This window comes from Pelodiscus sinensis, chromosome 2 (assembly GCF_052426305.1).
Source record: "Pelodiscus sinensis isolate ZL-2025 chromosome 2, ASM5242630v1, whole genome shotgun sequence".
Taxonomy (NCBI): domain Eukaryota; kingdom Metazoa; phylum Chordata; order Testudines; family Trionychidae; genus Pelodiscus; species Pelodiscus sinensis.
In genome coordinates this window covers 148,108,810-148,128,968 of record NC_143053.1, presented here as the reverse complement: position 1 = coordinate 148,128,968, position 20,159 = coordinate 148,108,810, and the positions used below count along the sequence as shown (strand labels likewise).

General features: G+C 41.0%; 1 protein-coding gene across 2 annotated transcripts in view; it reads left to right on the top strand.

Annotated features, from left to right (window-relative positions):
• Positions 1 to 2,539: 2,539 nt before the first annotated feature.
• The window catches only part of LOC102463861 (palmitoyltransferase ZDHHC11), a 70,081-nt gene continuing 52,461 nt past the window's right edge, over positions 2,540 to 20,159 (top strand). Inside the window, exon 1 of one of the 2 annotated variants that reach the window (XM_075921560.2) lies at positions 2,540 to 3,070. In XM_075921560.2, coding sequence (XP_075777675.2) covers positions 2,912 to 3,070 — 159 coding nt within the window. In that variant the 5' untranslated portion in view covers positions 2,540 to 2,911. The remainder of the gene's footprint in view (positions 3,071 to 20,159) is intronic. The other variant, XM_025179703.3, reaches the window with a different exon arrangement.

The following is a 20,159-nucleotide window of genomic DNA, read 5'->3' as shown; positions in this document are numbered from 1 at the left end:
AAGATTTTCAAAGTTCTAAACATTCCCCGTGTGGTTTTTTAGCAATGTAGATACTTTTTGCTTGTTATTGATTTTAACATTGGTCATGTTTGATATACAATTTAATTAGCAATTTAGAGTTATGTTAACTTCTTTAATTTTGGTGGAGACCCTAGTGCTTGGAAACGTACCAATAAATAACATGAGCCATTTACAGGCCAAATATAGTGCAACAGTGGTTACAGAAGAAAGCAGGGCTTTTTCCCCTGTGTTCTGCCTTGCATTCTAGGTAATTGGAGAGGTATTTCTGGCTCCCCTTCCACTGACAGTAAAGTAGGAACAGTTAACTATAATGCCTAAAATATAAACTTTATTTTCTTTTTTGAAAAATGTATTACTCACCAAAAGAGATGAAGGTACGTGAAATTGTTTATTTGCATTCATTTTGTTAAGATATCTACGCCTGATCTAACTTACTTCCTTTCCAGAATTAAAGAACTGTGACACGCATTCCAGGGTATTAAAGAATTAAACTAATGTGCCTGAAGTAGGGCTGTAAAACTGGTTAAAAACATAACCATGTAACTGCTAAAATCATAGCAGTTTCAGAGTTACAAACTCTGTAGGCTCTATAATATAAAACTTTATACTGCAGAGCCTACAGTAAAGCTGCTTTCCTAGGAGCAGGACTGGCAGGGGCTGCTTCTGGCTCTGCTTCTGGGAAGGCTTTGCTGCTGGCTCTGCAGCCATGCTCTGCTCCAGGGAGCCAGCCTGTACCCTATGATGGTGGGAGAAGGGGGCAGTCACGGACAGGGGCTGCTCCGGCAGGCCCCCATCCAGGGCAGGAAGCTGCTCCAGCCCCTACTAGTTAACCAATTAATTTTTACATCCCTAGCCTGAACTGATGTAAAATTTAAGTCTCCTGATCTATTAGTCTTGGAGACAAGTGGTACTTAATCTCCTCTAAGTGAGATTTATTATGTTGGAGTGGTAATGCTAGATACACTTATAAAAAGCAGTTTGGTTCAGTAAAACATCAAAATGCTAGGCATATGGTATCTTGAACTCATATCAGCTGTAAAGGATGACAGGTAAAATAAATCCCACTACCTTATTGAGAGCAATTTTGTAGCAGATAAACAATTGCTTGCCTGTCACTAATTTCATTAAGTGTAAATGAAACTTAATTTAACAGAGATATCGTAACACACATGCATAAAGTCAGATCCTTCCCCTATAACCCTCACCCATTCCCCTGATGCAAAGCCCTACTAGCCAAACATGGTACAAAGGCATCTTACAGAGGTGTTACATTGTGTAATTGGGGGCAATGGAGCTGGTCCATGGCTGCTGTTGCTTCTTCAGTGCAGTAGCATCTGTGGGTAGGGGGAATGGCTGATGATTTTGCATAATGGCAGAAATGCCTAATCAGTTGGTGGCGTGTTAAGCTCTGTAGAACAGAGCTTTGCAGAGTTCAGGGAATAAGGGCCTTACATGCAGGTTGCATCAGTGCTGCCCTTTCCTTATATTTTCCCTGTCTGTCCTAGTGTCACCATCCAACCTGGGTGATAGCTCTGGCCTAGTGGGTTGTTACAGGTGTTGGAGCTTGTAGGAGTTGCCACTTATGCAGCTTTGGGGGAGATGAAGAGTTTAACTCAACAGCAAGTATTAGGGCTGCTGTATGAAACGAAGAAGATGTTGGAAGTAGAGGAATCTAATATTCATATTGGGTAAAACTTGAGTTATAAGCACTTCAAATTCTTTCTCACAAGACTCTCTGACAAAACTTGAAAAACCCTAAACTCAGCTCAGTGACATTTCTCTGTACAGATGTAACATGCTAATTTTTGAGCACTGCATCCCATCAAAGCCAACATTTCAGCTAATGTTCTAGGCATCAAGGGGAAGAAGACTGTTGTTTTTTGGGGGGAAGAGGAATTGGGAAAGCAGAAGACAGAAATAAGGGACAGAAATTCCCTACCACCATCACCTCTGATCTGTTTTGTACAGCCACCAGTTTTAATCATTTCTCTTTAGATTAAAGAACCAGTTGATGGTAGCTATTTACATCTTCCAGAACAATAATACTCACTGGCTGGCCTAATAAGAGTTTAACATGTTGACACCCTAAATGACAAAAAGGAAGGAAATAAGAATGAGGATTGGGGGATTAGGGAGGCATAGTGGGAAATACGGGAGTGCACAGAAGGCCTGATGGGAAAAGAGAATGCCTAGAAGGGGAGGGCACAGAGAACCTAGCCTGAGAGAAAAGCTAAATGGAGACTATGTAGAAACTCTAGATGGAGAGACAATGGGGATCCCCTGGTATGGTCAAAGGAGCAGAGACGCACAGAGCGCCTGGTGTGAGGAAGAGGATTTAGGTGAGAGTTTCCAGGACTTGCTGAAGTAGAGAAAGGAGGGTGGCCCCCACAAATCTTGTAGAGTGGAATGGAGGGATGTAAAGTGGCCGTAGTGTGTGCAATGCATTCAGCTACAGAAGCAATGAAGTATGTGACTCTTTAGTTGATTTTTGCTGTGTCTGTGGGAAGGGAAACTGAAACAAAGTGTGTGCAGTCCAGTTTTAGAACTGCCTTTGAAGATGGAATCTTTTTATTTTTTAACTTTTATCCTGAAAATGTTAACCTTTCACTCAGATGTGCGCACAGTTGCTGAGACTGGTCACTTCCTCTTGTGGTTTCCTCTTTCTTTAACTCTACATTTTAGAACACACACGTTTCTCTTTTAGAATTGAACGGAGAAAAAGATGTGCATTACGATTCATTTTATTTGAAAGAACTCTTGGAGCTTTGAAAAGCCTTTAGTCTGACATAATGGAGGGCTGAAATTTCGCATTAATCTAGTCAAAAGTCAGAGACTTCATGAAAGCAGAGAAGGATTATTTTCCTTTCATTTTTTGTTGTTGTTAAAGAAGATGTGTGACATGAGTTCACCTACTTGCTGTATTTCTGATGTTTGCAATCCGCAAAGGTCTAGATTCATAAGAGGATATCAAAGCATCTTGTTATATCATTATAAACCTTTGGGATTTGTTGATCATTACTGTCAATGCTGCTGCATATTTTGGTACTGGGTAAGTTGGATATTTGTTGTTATATTTTGTAATATATACTCAGATTTGTTTCAGACAGATGTGGAAATCTTTTTCTTTATACCTCCCTCAAAATCTTTAATAATTTAGTAAGTGTAAGATAAAAAGTAAATCAAACCTGAGTAGAATTTAGAATATAGCAATTAGGCAGGAGGATCAGAGTAAGTTTCTAGTGCTTTATAGCTGCCGGTTGAGTACCAATATTACAGGTTGAACCTCTCAAGTCCAGCACCCTTGGAACCTGACCAGTGCCGAACCAGAGAATTTGCTGAACCACAGGTCAATATTGTCTAGCAGTGTTACCAACACTTCCACTGCTTATTAGGCTCTGAGAAGACATTTAGAGGTAAATTAGAGGTAAATAATAGCACAGAACACTGAGAGCCAGGACTGGTGTCTGTAAACAAACTTTATGGGACCATGGGAAACTTGGCCACACCTATGGTAAGTGGACATCAGGCTAACTAAAATCATGTTGGACCTCAGATTATGCTGGACCAAAGAGTACCTGACGAGAGAGGTTCAACATGTACTCATTATTTTAATGGCATGTACACATTTCTAAAGACCACACGTAGGAATATCATATGTATTCCTACTATGCTCTTTTTGAAATCTTGACACCCTTTCCTTATTTCTACACTTTAATATCAGTCAATAATTGGCAAGGTGTGCTGTTGGAGGCTAGAGCTCTTTCAGCAATTGTCCATTTCTGGGATGACCTGCATTTCTATTAGCAGGGCGTATCTGAACCGCAACAGAATAAACTTTGGGATCAGACTGCTTGTAAAAGTCCTATGTCAGAAATAGTTTTTAAACATTTTGGACTTTGATTCTGTTTCACTGTAAATAGTATGTCACTGTATCAAACTTTTGAAGATGCTTTAAAATCCCAGCCAAAGAAAAGCCTCTTCCTTTTCATGAAAATAAAAAAAATTACCAATGTGTAGAACACTGTGTGCTCTGGATTTCCCAAATAACTTTGCTGTGATATACATTGCCCTGTTTCAGAAATGATTTGTGTTTTCATTCGTGACTGATTTGGAGGACATTGAACATTTTATACATGGCCCTCCTGCTGCTTCATCATTTACCTCCAAGTAAGATGATGGCTGCCAGAGATCGTATTATTTACCAGAAGTAAAGAAAGTAAGAAGCCTGACAAAAATGGAGAAAAGGGGGGGGCAATATTACTGTATGTTTGAGAGGGATTTGCTCCTTATGGGTTACTTATGGCTGCATTCCTCCAACTATTTCTGTTAGAATTTCTCCTGGATCCATTAGTCTGGCATCAACTAAGTTCTAAGTATTCTCTTGATTGTGTTACTAGATGAAGACTGCACAGGCAGTGCCAGTTTGCTTACTACTTTTGCTTTTACTAGTTGCTTTAAAAGAATTCTTGAAGAGGTGATATGATCACCAGGTAAAGGATAAAAGAGCTACAGTAATGTGTCAAGGTGAACAAGCTTTGGTTTTCTATTACTTTTTATAGGTGTCGCAGCATTTCATAGACCTTCCTGAGAGGTCTCCTGATAGCATGACCTATGAAAATTCATAGCCTCCTCCACTACAAAAAAAAAAGAGGAGGGGGCATGTTTGTTGAAGTTTATACTTTTGTCCATTTAGAGTGAGGTGGTAGCAGTGCAACCTCAAAGAAATTGTTTCTTTTTCAGTGTTTGGCCAGACAAAATTACAGGCCAAATTAAAAATAAGAAAATAATGTGAAGATGTGCATAAACCCTTTGCTTTAACTTATACTGGTAATGAGGCACCGAACCTATGAAGAAGTAGTGCAATGGCCTTTTTCAGGTGTCCTTAGTTAGCTAGCTATTAGTTACTAGCAAATTTACCCAGCATTGCTCAGGTCATTAAAGAGAGGCTCAGGTCAGGGGGCTGCTTGTGTGGAGGGTGCAGGAGTCAGAGTAGGGTGTGGGGGGCTCAAGGCAGGGGGTGAGGATGCAGGACTCAGAGCAGGGCATGAGGATGGCGAGTGGCTACTCCCTGGTGCCGGCCCAGGTGTGGCGGGGGCTGCGTAGCCTGCCTGACAGCTTTTTCCCAAGGCCAGCCTGGCTGCTGCTCCCTGGCATAGGCCAGAATGGCAGAGAGTTTGTTGCCCTCTCTGTGGTCATTCTGTGGTATAACTGTCTCCCATACTTGCTTCCCCATGTGGTCATTCTGGAGTATAACTGTCCCTGCTCTCACACCTCTCTCTTTCCGTTTAATGGAAACAATCAGTTTCCATGCACATCCCATTGTCTTGGCACAACCAAACTCTGACCTTGCTTTAAGATATAAGAGGAAGCTTCATACCAAATTTGGTGGTCCTAGCTATTACCGTTTAGGAGGAGTTCTTGAACAAATGGTCTCACCGATGGACAGGCAGACACACAGACAGACGCACAAACTCTCTAAAATCTAAAGTAGGTAACTGTTTGACTGCTTGGAAACCTCATAAGGAAACAAGGGTTTTGAGGTAAGTTTACTGTTGAAAGGAACAAAAGAGAACGGCTAGTGGAAACAGTGGTATTAATTGAACAGAAAGACCTTTTGCTCCCTAGGTTGGAAGAAATTACTACAGAGAGGAAACCACAGACGAATAATCCATATGAGACTGACACTGAAACTATTAGTTAGATTTTTTTTCTTTGGGAGCCTGTGACAGCATACATTTTGTAGAGAGACAGAAACAACTTCTTCAAAACAAAGTATAATTTATTTTGTGTGGTGCTTAGAAAAGTAGATTTAAAATAACTGGGGGTATGTCTACACTACCCTCCTAGTTCGAACTAGGAGGGTAATGTATGCATACCGCACTTGCTAATGAAGCCCGGGATTTGAATTTCCCGGGCTTCATTAGCATAAGCGGGGAGCCGCCATTTTTAAATCCCCGCTGCTTCGAACCCCGTGTAGCGCGGCTACACGGGGCTCGAACTAGGTAGTTCGGACTAGGGTGCCTATTCCGAACTACCGGTACACCTCGTTTCACGAGGAGTACCGGTAGTTCGGAATAGGACCCTAGTCCGAACTACCTAGTTCGAGCCCCGTGTAGCCGCGCTACACGGGGTTCGAAGCAGCGGGGATTTAAAAATGGCGGCTCCCCGCTTATGCTAATGAAGCCCGGGAAATTCAAATCCCGGGCTTCATTAGCAAGTGCGGTATGCATACATTACCCCGCTAGTTCGAACTAGCGGGGTAGTGTAGACATACCCAAAGAGACTTACACGCATATTCCATTACCTGAGCTTAGCATCTCTATCCATTGATCAGGTAGGTTTGGCTTATTCCCTGTCTTTGTGCTTGGAGAATCAGTTTCCAGTACTTGCATTACTGCCCACTTTTTTTTTGCTTCTGTGTCTGTCAGACTTTTCATTGACAAGTCTAGGTCAGCCTCCTCAGCTTGCCTAAAAATACTCTTCGTTTCTGGCAGAGGTACAATCTGGTAAGGGCCTTTTAATCTCAGGCTTCACCTGGGCATAAATATCCTGGCCTGGATGGACCCAGAAAAGTAAATTCTCCCATCAATTGACATGCTAGCCATGGTTATCCAGCTTCAAAAGAGGCTGTCTGTCTTTGCTTTACCTGTCTTGCTAGGGTCTCTAACCTCCTATTTGCAACTTTCTTTAACTCAGCCAGGCTGCAATACAGAATTGAACAGGGAAACTGAGTCACACATAATATTCATATAAAGTAATAGACATTTTCCCTGTTGGTCTCAGATGTGACTGGTGGATATCTCATGTTTGCAGATCAGCTGTGGCCTTCCTTAGGAATAATGCTTCTGGTAAAAATTTGTTTACAACCTTAAACACAAGTTTGACAGCACAACATCTGTGAGGTAGGACGACTACATGAAGACCTGTACATTGCCCATAAGCTGAGACTCAATATTCCCTTCAACTGCTACACTATCCTGCTCCCTAAGGGCATGTCTACACAGCAGGGCTAAAGCCGAAATAAGCTACACAACTTCAGCTACGTCAATTGTGTAGCTTAAGTTGAAATAGCTTATTTCTGCTTTTGGTGCTGTTTACACAGCAGAAACTCCGAGGTAGAACACACTTCCTCTGACTTCCCTTACTCCTCATAAAATGAGGGTTACAGGAGTCAGAGTAAGAAGTCTTCCAGCTTGACAGTATTTCAACATTATGTCGAAATAACTGCTTGTAGTGTGGATGCAGACTGATGTTATCTGAAATAACACTGCTGTGTAGATGTACCCTAAGTCTGCAGCTACTGGAAGGGAGTCTCCTGGGTCCATCTCCTGACTTGCCACCAGACACCAAGCAGGGCTGGCTTTAACCAGTGCCAGGCCCAATTCCGGGGGTGGGGCTGCGCATGAGCTGTGCGCCTAGGGCCCTGCGCATGCATTGCACACCCAGGGCGGCACTGCACATACGTCGCGCGCCCAAGGGGGGCACTGCGCATGTGTCGCGCGCCCGGAGTGGGGCACTGTGCATGCCTCACGTGCTCAGGAGCAAAGCCCCATTAGGCGCGGGGCCCCATTCCAGGGAATCGGCCTAAAGCCAGCCCTGACATCAAGACAACAGGAATTGGAAATTTAAAAGCGCTGCTGAGGCCCTGCTGAATAGTAGACATGACCTCTAGAGCCTGCAGACTTCTCCCTTCTGTCATCATGACACAACTTCACTCCTTTCCCCTAAGTTCTCATATGAATAACTTGCCTCATTTAGATACTGTGCTGACTTCCCATTTCTTCACATCACTTGATTTCTGTGCTATTATATGCTACTGCCTTTTAACTGTGTGTTTTCTCTTACTGCCTCTCCTATGCCATCTGGCCCTGCCCCTTGCCTCTGGTACCGTCTTTCTCCCCTGTCCTCTACCCCTTTGTCCCTGCCTTCATTACTTTTACCGCTCATTCCCTTCCTACTGACTTCTTCCTGCCCTCCTGCTGTTCTGTGGTGTCCTGATTTTTATAGGGACAATCTTGATATTCAGGGCTTTGTCTTATACAGATACCTATTAACCCTTTCCCCCCAATCCTCGCAGTTCCTGATTTTTCACAGTTGCTACACCATCCATAGCCCTACACCTCCCTCTTTCTGTTTCTGTGCTCTTTGAAATATCTAGTCCATCAGCAAAAACCAGTAAAATTGTGACCTTTCTACCTTCTACTCTTTAGGGTATGCCAGAACTGACAGCTATCTGGGCCACCTAGCCCTTGTCCTGTACTATTATCATGTTTTAGACTTTTAGAGCTTCCTTCTTCTGTCTCTTCCCCTGTCCTCATGACACTGGAACTGAGATTGTGACTTCTCATTCCTGCCACTTCAGACGACCTTCTCTTTCCCTTTTTTTTCTCTAGAGTATGGTCCTTGTCTCACTCTTTGTGTTGCTGACTCACATTTGCTCTCCTTACACTTCTGCTGTCTCTTTCCTCTTTCACTTGGTTGGTGGTTGTTTTGTTTAAATGTGCTAGATGCTTTCTACACACATAAGGAGCTGTGGGTTCATATCCCACATCCCAAATTTTCCTCTTCCTCCAAGTTCACACCATCACCCTTTGAGATTACAACCCCTGTGTTGACCCTTGTGATATCCATGTTTACTTTTTTGCACTGCATCAAAGCCCTTGCTCAATGCAATATGCAGACAAAGATAACAATCAATTGCACAGTGTTAACCATGATCTTTGCTCTTATAAAAGGCCTGTAATGAAGCATTTAAAAAATTAGCTAACTGCAAAAATAAAAATTCAAATTTACCCCCAAAATGGAACCAGGTGTGGAGACTAGTTAAAAAACCCATCCTCCTTGCAAAATTGGTAGTAAAACAAAGCCTGTGTCCACTTTTTAAAACAAGGTTCATCAAGGAAGCAGAATTGGGCCCAGACAAGCTGGCAGGTTGTCAAATACAAAAAGTAAAACACTTGCTGGAAGCCCTGGAAAGCAGCATAGGAGCAATATTAAAAAAAACTCAGTAAGTTTAAGGGTAAAAAAAAATCTAATTCCTAAAATAACACTTAAATGGTAATATCTAAACTAATACAGTTGTCATTTTGAAAAATTAGCAAGTAATTAAAAAAAAATAAAAAGTTAATACTGCAGACTTTAGTGGAAATTAATCAGTTATATCTAAAAGTGTTAAAGGCAAAGTGTTATTAAATACATTTTTTTGTTTCTGTGCAGCATTTCTAAAAAAAGAGGGGTCCCTTTCCTAAAGGAATGGTCTTTAAAGCTTCAAATAAAAAAATCCTAATTTAAATAATTTGACTATAAATAATTTAGTCACATTCACTAAAAAAGATAAGTGTTTTCTATTAAAATTTAATTGTCTGAAATGTATAAAAAAGTTCTGCTGTGTAAAAATAACTAAAGCAGTGTAAAATTATTTTTTTAATGCATGTATGGATGTTTATTTGTATTTGTATAAAATATACAATAAATTAAATTTGTTTTTTAATTAATGCTACTAAAAATCTATTTGAATTTATTAAAAGTTGCAAAATTAACAAATGCTTTTTGCCAGTCCAGGAAATTAGTATTGTTTAACTTTGGTATTTAGCATTTAATCCGTAAGGTACTTTGATGCTTTATAAAGTGTAATATGTTTTTAAAACATAAAACAAAGTTGTAATTGTAATAAAAGGTAGCCTAAAGCTGCAATAATAAATACATACATAAATAACAATTAAAAAGTGCCCACATTCTCCACCAAAAAATGTTATGCTTATAAGAAGCTCATGGGAATATTTTTGGGGAAAGGGTAATATGCTGTGTTTATTAGGAATGCAATAGTAAAGCAGCTAGCATATGCTTACATAGACACACATATACACACACACAGAGTTTCACCAGTTAATGTTATCGTTACCAGTTCAGCATTTGAATTGCTCTGGTGCCCAGCCCGAAGAGGAGTAGGGCTTTATCAGTCACAACAGAGTACTCCATGAGAAGTCTTGGTAGGAGGGAATCCAAAAACGATAGCAAAGCAGCTCTTTTATAGCAGTTTTTTATTGGGATTATTATTAATAAGTTTTGCACCGTTATATTGTAATTAATAGCTGTTTGATGAGTGCTTGTTTTTTTAAGTTGCTTTTTTATATTACAGCTATTTTGTTCCAATTGATAGATGCTTGCCTCATACAGTTGTTAATTTTCCCTTAATTTTCATTTTAATAGGGGCGTGTAGCAATTTTTTGGACCTTTTATGTTTGTCCTTGGCTTTTTTATAGAACATTTGGTTCAGTGATGGCCTTTACACTTATATTTAACACATTTTTTATTTTTACTTATATAAACAAAAATAACAGTTGCTTTTGTAAAAACAGAATTAGTACAAAAATGTTTGTACCCTTTTAAAATGAAAAAACACAGTCTCTACACTAAAAGGGTGGCAATAGTGACAAATAGACCCTTTTGGTCTATTTCTGCTTTAACATATAACAATCACAAACAGTCTGGTTAATACATTTTTACCAACAGCAGTGGGCTGGTCCTTTCTGCAAGTCAGAAAGGATGGCTGGTTAGGTACACTGAAGCACATTACATTTCATAAAATTACATTTTAGCTGCATTGCTACCCCATCCTCTCTTTACTATTTATAACTTTTAATGTTATAAATGTAAATTTGGATTGCAAGCTCTTTCAGGAAGAATTCTTTTCTTTGCCGTGTTGTGTAATGTGTCTAATGTACTTTAGGCTAGATAAAAGTAATATCTGGATTGTGGCTCTGGGTATATCTACATGGCACCTAGATTCCTGCAGCTGGCCTGTGCCAACTGATTTGGGTTTATGAGGCTCAGGCTGCAGGGCTGTTTTCGTGCTATGTAGATTTTCAGACTTGGGCTGCAACCTGAGCTCTGGGACCATCCCACCTCGCAGGGTCCTAAAGCTTGGGCTTCAAGTTGAGCCCAGAAGTCTACACAGAAATGAAACAGCACTGCAGCTCGAGCCTAAAGAGCCGAAGTTGGCTGGCATAGCACAGCTGCAGGTGTCTAGTTGCCATGTAGACATATCTTGAGTAAAAAATGCTGAGCAAACAAATTCGTTGTAATGCTTGTAGTTCTTCGCAAGTCACCACTGTACTTTGTCCCAAATGAGACACTGAGGAGAAGGATTTCTGCAATATTGGATTTCTCATGCCTCTTCCTTCTGCTTCCTCAAGCACAAGATCTCAGGCGGGGCTCCAGTCTAGATTGAATAACAGGGTGAAACTCAATTACTTCAATGGTCCCCAAGAATGACACATGATTAAGGTGAAGAGCTCCCTCTTTCTTCCCCGGAGTAAGTGGGAAATTTTGCATAGGAGTCTTGCCTTATAAAGTTAGGGTACGTCTACACATAAAAGTTATTTCAAAATAACAGCTGTTATTTCAAAATAACTTTCCCAGTGTCTACACAAGCCAATCGCTATTTTGAAATTAAATCGAAATACTGGAGGGCTTATTTTTTGGACCTGCATGCATCTGACGAAGTGGGTCTTTGCCCACGAAAGCTTATGCTCCTACACTTCAGTTAGTCTATAAGGTGCCACAGGACTCCTCGCTGCTTTTAGGGTAGTTTCATAACTGGCTTTATCTAACTCCATTCTGTTGAACCTTTACACCTGCTATAAGTTGCTTATGTCAGCTATGTGTAACACTATAACAAGTGAGATTCAGGAACTTTCATATACTCCATTTTCTAAGTTTGGCTGGCAGGCAGCCATTTCTGTTGTCTCAAATGGACATCCAGAAATTCAGAGGAAGCTGCTAAACATTCTAGTTCAGTAGTATGGCATTCCACATTTATTAATTCTTGCCAAAATATCTTCCACAGACAAGAGAATGGTCAAAGCTCATATTTGTTAGGATTGGAGTCTTTGAGAGGTGTTTTTGCTGTGTCATAATCTGTTGTTTCCTGTATTCGGCAGTATCTTGAATACTGTAAAACTCAGAGTTAAATATCAGATTTACATACTGACCAGTCAACCACACACTTCATTTGGTATCAGAAGTACACAATCAGGCAGTAGTAAAACCAAACAAAAACCAAAACTCTAAATTAAAAAAAAAATACAGTATACTACTGTGGCAAACATAAATGATTAGAAAAATGAAGGGAATGTTTAAAAATTGACAAGATAAGGAAACAATGTTTGTTTCCTTAAAATTAAGATGGCTAAAAGCAGCATTTTTCTTCTGCATAATAAAATTTCAAAGCTGTATTAAGTCGATGTTCAGCTCTAAACTTTTGAAAAAACAACCTTAATGTTTTGTTGTGAGGTTTTCAGCGTTTCAGAGTTATGAATGACATCCACTGAAAAGGTGTTAGTAACCAAGGCTATGTCTAGACTACATCCCTCTTTCAAAAGAGGGATGTAAATTAGATATATCAAAATTGCAAATGAAGCTGGGATTTGAATTTCCCGTGCTTCATTTGCATAATGGTGGATGCGCGTTCTTTTGAAAATGGGTATTTTGAAAGTGAAACTGCCAAATGAGGTTTACAGGATCTTTTGAAAAAGGATTTTTTTTTAAAAGATCCGCATCTAGACGGCAGTTTCACTTTCAAAATACCCATTTTTGAAAGAACGCGCGACCGTCATTATGCAAATGAAGCACAGGAAATTCAAATCCCAGCTTCATTTGCAATTTCAATATGTCTAATTTACATCCCTCTTTTGAAAGAGGGATGTAGTTTAGACATGCCCCAAGGTTCCTCTGTATGCAATATTCTTTTCCAGCAAAGGATGGCATGCTTTGTGTCAGGGATAATTTTATTTCATCTTTATAGATACATTCCTCTTTACAAAATAGTGTTTGGAGAATCATGATGTTCAGCCACACTTCCAGTTCTGTTTGAATGGAGAGCACCCACATTTGAATAATTTGCACCCTCAATGTTAATGTTCCTGTCACTTGGAAGAACAAGCTACTCTAAATTATGTGCTGTAGAAAGAGAGGAAGTAAGGTTAAACTTCAAGTTAATATATAGTAATTTGTGTAAGCTTTGCTTTTGTTGTCTCAGGATATGTTTACACTTGCTGATAGATCAGCTCTGCTGCGATCTATGTAGCAATGTCAATTTAGCAGGTCTGGTGAAGATATGCTGAATCAATGGCAGATAACTTTCCAATCAGTTTTATGTACTCCACCTTCATGAGAAGCATAAGGGAAATTGATGGAAAATGCTTTTCCATTAACAAAGTTCAGTGTAGTCACTATGCATAAGTGGATCTAACAACATCAACTTCAGTTACATTATTCACATACCTGACATTGCGTAAGTTAGATCTATTTACCATGGTTGTGTAGGACAGCCCACTGTGTTCTGTCCTAGTGCTGTTTTTGTTTCACAACCTATTCCCATTTTCTGTTTCACTTTTTAAAAAATTTCTGGTTAATTTGTCATTGTTGCTGCTGCTCTGCTCACTTTACCTTATTTCTATTTAGGTAAGATACAGGTTCTATAGTTTTTATTTTGAATTTAGGGTACAGATTACTGTCCATTTATTAGTTACTGCATTTAGTCAAGTCTTCATATTTAAGTATCAGCTTCACTGAACATGTCTACATTGCACTGGAATCTCTAGTACAAGCTAAATGTACAAGATACTGTCTTGACAGTGTGGCTCATGTAAATTGTGGCTGGATTCTTTGGGAGTTGGCCTCATGTCAGTTGGTTACAAGTGAAGGTCAGGAATCTGATGAGGGTCAACATAAAATGTGTAACTTCTAAAAAGTGGTGATCTTTGCCTTACGTCATGGACATCTTCCTGTCAACTTCCTTCTGTTACTTCATGTAGTGCCCCCGCTCCACCTGGTTACCTTCTTTAAGGCCAATCTGCTTACAGGTTTTGATGGATAAGTCTGGGTTCTTCTGGATCCCACCACCCACTCAACCTTATTTTTTCCGATGGATTTATTTGGCGGTGCCTCCACCTTCCTCACTCCTTCCTGGCAGGGTCACCAGGGCAGCTTGGGAGGAAAATTCTAACCCAGGGTAATCCCCACGTATTTGCAAGATAGTTGGAGACTCCCAGAAAAAAACACAAACACATACACTATATTAAACACAATTATATTAAACAGGAGACAAATATAACATAACAGGGTAAAACACTATTTTTAGGTTCACCGGTGCCCAGTAACTGTAAGATTAGTGTCCCGTTGGTACGTGTACTTTGTTGGGGCCCTTGATGACTTTTGACCACAAAATTCTTCTCTGCAGTGGTTTAGCAGTGAGGCTGACTGGGTCCAGTACAGCCCAAAGGACTCGCAAGCGGGAGAAGGTGGTAAATCCCTCCACAGTTTAATATGCAGCAGGTTATAAAATCCCCAAACAAATTCCCTGACTTACTAACTAAAAGATGGTGCACTCACACACTCCATGAATGAGGCTCAGGTTGAGAGATGACTCAGTCACTGCAGAGGGGCTGGTCTCTTCTGGCAGAGATCCTCCTCAGGCAGGAATCAGGCTGCTTCGGTCCCAGGATTTCCCCTCACCACAAAGGGGTGCAGGGCTCAAGGTGCAGGCCACACAACTGCACTAAAATTCAAACTGTAATCTCCTACCCCAGCATTCAGACACACACACAGCAGGCAGCAGCCCCGAACCAGCAGACAAAGCAGAGCTGACCATGCGGTGACTGGTCTCACCCAGGGAGCCGGGGAGCCAACTCAACCTGGCTGGGGAAGCGTCCCAGCAAACTCCAAACTGGGAATCAACAGTGGAGACATAAAACCCAGCTGAGGGATCCTTCCTTCAGGTCCCTAGAGGCCAGTTCTCAGGGGGAAACCCTGCATGCAGGCCTGGGGCTTACTAGCTCCCACACAGTCAGCCCTCCCCTTGCCCTGGCTGGCTCCAGACTCCCCCAACCATGGCTCCTCCTTCCACCCCTGAACTCCCTGGGAAGGGCCTCTCAAGCCCTATGGGTTGCCAGGCGGACTCTGTTCCTGGTAGGGAGGGGGAGCCAAGGCAAACTCCGAGTGCCTCTCCCTGAGCTGCCAGCAGACAGAGTCCAAGGAATCTAGGCAATCTCCTTGGGGGTTACATTTACAATAATACCAAGAGAGAAATCAGTCAAAGAATAAATCCTACTTCTTAATTAGTTCAGTTGGCTGCTGCTGGAACACAAAATATGTTCATTCCTACCATTTATTGCTCTGGGACAGAGGGGAAAACTAGCTCAATTTTCTGCACAGATGTACAGAAGGCTGTATATATTACCAGACAGGAGTCTCTATGGCATTTTGAGTGCTTTTGAATTGAAATGAGGCAGGTTGATGTACAAGATCCTATGAAAGAAACATGATAAAAGTGTGTCAAAAATGGTCAGACAGGCCCAGAACAGTGTATGGTTTGATCTTACTGGTATGTATATATAGAGAGGGGCAGGGGGAGGGGGAGAGGGAGAGGGAGGGTGAAGCAGACTCCAAAGTTGGTGGTAAAGCATGAATGATTGTAGGGAAAATCTGTTTCTGAGATCACATTTGATGCCACCTTAAGTAGTGGCACAAGAATTGTCATGAAATTTACCATAAGAACGGGGAGTAGCTGGACAGTCTTCCTGTAATGTGAAAACTGAAGTCCCAGAATTTCAGCTTTGTAAGTGCAAGTGTTCATGAGAACGGGAAGCTGAAAATGAAATATGTTCTGCTTTTTAAATATTTCTTCATAATGAGACAGCTTGATTACGAACACCTCTGAGTAAACAGGATATTTAGGCATTGCACAATAAATATTAATGATTGTCCACTGTGCTTATGGCTACATAAATAGTACACCTTGTGAGAAACAAAAATAATGCTGAAAATAATTACTTTGCAGTATATGAATGTAATCAGAGTTTCTGTTATTTTGAAATAATGAGCTGGTTATTTCAAAATAATAACTCCTTCTTTCCATGAGGAATAACACTTTTTTCAAAATAATTATTTCAAAATAGCGGTAGTGTGGATGCTCCACTGCTGCTATTTCAAAATAACTACTCCCCAGAGTAATTCAAAGTAATTACTCCCTTGTTCTTCCTGGGGCTCTAAGTCGAGGTAGCACATCCAAATTAAGGGAGCCTGTCTCGGACTAATTTCAAAGCTTCCCTGTAGTGTAGACACACTATTTTGAAATAGCTTATTTCCAAATAATAACTCCCAAAATAACTATTTCAAAATAATTTCCTAGTATAGAGATGCCCTAAGAGGGCTGACAGTCCAGTGTAGCTCAAATTGTGACTGTGTCAAAAAAATGATCACACTGCCTCAGTAGATCTGAATAAAATGAATGATTACTAATTCATATTTTTTTCCAATTTCAAAAAGTCTGGAGAGATGGTGGAATAGATTGGTGACAAGTTTTGTATAACTTGGAATTCTCTGAAAATCTCCTTTGGAATTCATCCTGGTTTGATAATCCATTTATGATAAATCTTGGACCATTAATGCTCATTTGCATTTTGGAATCCTAGAAGTGGTCAGTGACTATGGATTCTTGAAAATTTGGAGGAGATACTTTGGCAGTTTGAGTGACACATTTTAATGTTGATGCTTTATCACATGGATCTTTCAAAAATGTTCTTGGATGAAATCTTTGAGGGGGAAAAATCTTTTAGTTTAAAAAAAGGTTTTAGAAGTTGTGAAGAGGCAACAGTAATGAATTCAGCTCTTTTTAGCAAGGCGCATTAGTTCTTTTTGAAGGTAATTACTCATAGGAGCAAAAAATTTTGAAACCATTTTTATAATCTCAGAAGAACAAGAATTTGGATGATTCACTAACTTTCAACAGCCCTCATGCTTCAGTGGACAGATTGCCATATGTAATCACAACGTTTGACAAATACTCTGAATCTCTTTCAAAGTGCTGAGAATTTTTCAGATAACTAGTCCATCTCATTTCTATGAGTCTTTGCAGGTGCTGATCTTGTACAACACATTAATGCCCATGAAAACCTGTGCATAAAGACTTACAATTTGAGAACACGTCTGCCACTTAAATCAACCTAATTATGTTAGTGTACACACTACAGCTTTGCTCCACCAATGTAAGTGTCCTACTACACCAACATCATAATTCCAGTTCCACAAAAGATGTTAGGGCAGGGGTGGGAAACCTTTCTTGGGTCAGTGGCCGCTAATCCACAGAAAAATCAATTGGGAGCTGCAGAAAAATGAGAAGCAAAAACAAAAAAAATCCAAACAAACTCCACCTCACTGGCTTGACACCTGACTGAGAAGCAGAAAGACACTTCCCACATTCCCCTTGTACGCCAGAACCTATGGGGGTCCAGGCTAGTATATTTTGTGGCCCTCTAGGCTCTGGAGTGGAGCCAAAAATGAGGGGTTCAGTGTGTCAGGAAGTGGGCTTGTGATGTGGGGTCTGGGCAGGAGGAAGAGTTGATTGTCAACACATATGAATCATCTGGCAGAAGCAGAAATATAATCCAATACCCCAAGGTAGCAGTCAACTGCCTTACCCATGAAATCATCTGTGTGTAAGTAGCCTTAATTCAGGTATTTCCTAACTTTTGAATGCTTGACTTTGCAATCTGTATAATGTTCTTATAATACAGTTTTTGTGTTTTTGTTTTGTTTTGTTTTTTGTATTTTCCTAGTTATTTTGAAACTGAAAAAACAGAAGTTCATGTGACACCACTGACACCCAGATGGGTCATAAAGCATGATTGGAACATTTATATCAACCATACTGACCTTGCCATATGACAGTAGTAGTAGATTAGAGAGACAAGGTGGGCGAGGTGATACCTTTTATTTCACCAATTTCTGTTGGTGAGAGAGACAAGCTTTTGGGGTACAGAGATCTGTGCTGGCCAGGCAAGGAGTAATCTCCCACTCCAGACCCAGTCTTCTGCACTTTCATTCCTCCCTTCTCCTGGGTCCTTGCCCCAGTCTCTGCCAAGCCAATCCCAGTTCTCTCCCTTCATCCTGGTGCTTTGTTAGATGTCTCCCTCCTCCCAGGCTTTTTCTGGAAGTGTACTCCCCCATCTTTCCCTAGGTCTGACTTTTGTCCTCTTGCATTTGAATTAAGCAGCTTCCTCCTCCATGTTGTATGGGTCTGGAAATGAGGTACTAAAAGCCCCAAAAATTCAGCCTGAAGCAGGCAACTAGCATGGAATATTTCAATCCCAAAACTTAAAGTTTGGCAAAGTTATAAGCAACTGAAAGCAAGGTCTTATAATGGAAATTGTCAGTGAAACTTAATCATAGATGGCCCTACCAGCCCCACTTATAATGTTTAAATATTTGAAAAATACAAGTCACACTTAAGTGTGTGCGTGTGTGTGTGTGTGAGAGAGAGAGAGAGAGAGAGGTGAGATTTGCCTGTTGTACAGGGGAAATGCTCTTCTTCCTCTTTTTGTGTCTTTGACTTGCGGTAGCTATATATTAAGTAGCTATAATAAACCATACATGTACACATTTGTTTATTACTGTGAATAGTTTGCATGGATAGAATAGAACTAAGTATTTATATTACAGTAGTATCTACTGTCCCAGCTGAAATGAGAGCCCTATTGTGGTAGGTATTGTACTAACACATAGTGGGAGAACATTCCTGCCCAGAGAGCTTAAAGTCTAAATGGATAAAAGGTGGGGAAGGAAACAAAGAGATATGAAATGATTTACCCAGGTTCGCACAGCAGATCAGTGGACCAGCTTAGAATGGAACACCTTTCTTTGTTCCCAGTCCAGAGCCCTGTCCACTAGACCACCTTGTATGGTCTGACATAACCTTGTATGGACCTTTACAAAGACAACAATCCCAAATCTAAAACTAAACGGCCCTTTTCTTGAAGTGCTTATAATCTGTGTCCAACAGCTTTAGACAATAAAGTTGATTGATAAAGGTGGGAAGAGATAAATAACGTGTTACTGATGACTCACAGCACAGGAGTCTGTTAGTGATGGGAATCACAATAAAAAGTTGATTTGGGTTTTGAGGAGCAATTTAAGGACAGAGTGAGGCTACTGAGTGCACTGGAATAAAGATACCATTTGTTTAGGTGGAAGGAAGATCAATTTGCACAGGGAAGTTATGTGAAGGGCATCTTCAGACTCACTGCCCTTGTTCCCCTCTTTATTTCTCTTAGAATAATTGTCCATGGAAGGAGATGGAGATGGTTCTGTTCTGAGACAGACCTATATAGCCCAGTTGGAACATGTCCTCTACATCAGGGTATTGCAACACATGGGTTGAGACCCAAAATTGGGTTACAACAATGTGTCAAAGGATCTATTGGGAGGACTGGGTCCTGGGAGGTGCAAGGTTGCAGATCACACCCACAGCAATGGCTCTGCTGAGCTGGCTGGGCTCAGCTTGATGCTCAGGACATTGCATCCTGGTGCACGGTCACAGTGCCTACCTATTGATGATGGGGGGGGGGGGTGTGGAAGCTGGCAGAGCCAGAAGTAGAGCAAGTGTCACTGTGGCCCCCTACGCCAGGCCACAACACGACTTTCACAAATCTACTCACTGGGCCAATGCTCAGTGATGCTGCAACCTCTGGGGTTGCGGAGCTGAGCCATTCCAGCCCTGCAGGGCAGGAGCAGCCACTGTGCTATGCACAAGGCCCGTACTTAGTACATTACTGTGTATTCTATAGCATGGGTACAAAATATTTAATAAACCAGATGTTTTTTAAAATTAAAGCTAAAAGCCATGAGCCTAAAAATGCCGAGAACCGCTGCTTTAAATTCTTCTTATGAGAACGTTTGGCTGACTATGGAACATTACCATGGGAGTAAGATTAGCACTCTGAGCCCTCTCTGGCTCCACAAGACTTGTGCTACCTGCTTTGCAGGAATTCCATCATTGCATGCGATATCAGCAGGTGATCTGGCCTCTTCTCTGGAAAACACAAGGCTGTGGATCTTGAAGCATTGCCAGCCCTTGGAATGATACTCCGATCATCACAATTTTGGGGCCTCTCTATGCTTTTGATGATAGAAATTGCAGGCAGCTGAGGAATTTTAGCTGAGCTGTTGCCATTCATGCAACTGGCCACCAGAGGCCTCTGCCCAACTAGCTAAGCAGGCTGCAGTCAGGGGACAGCAGTGTTTGTTTGAGTTTTCTTTTTGCAAGCAGGAACCTGTAAGCTTTGGGTCTTGTCCACTTA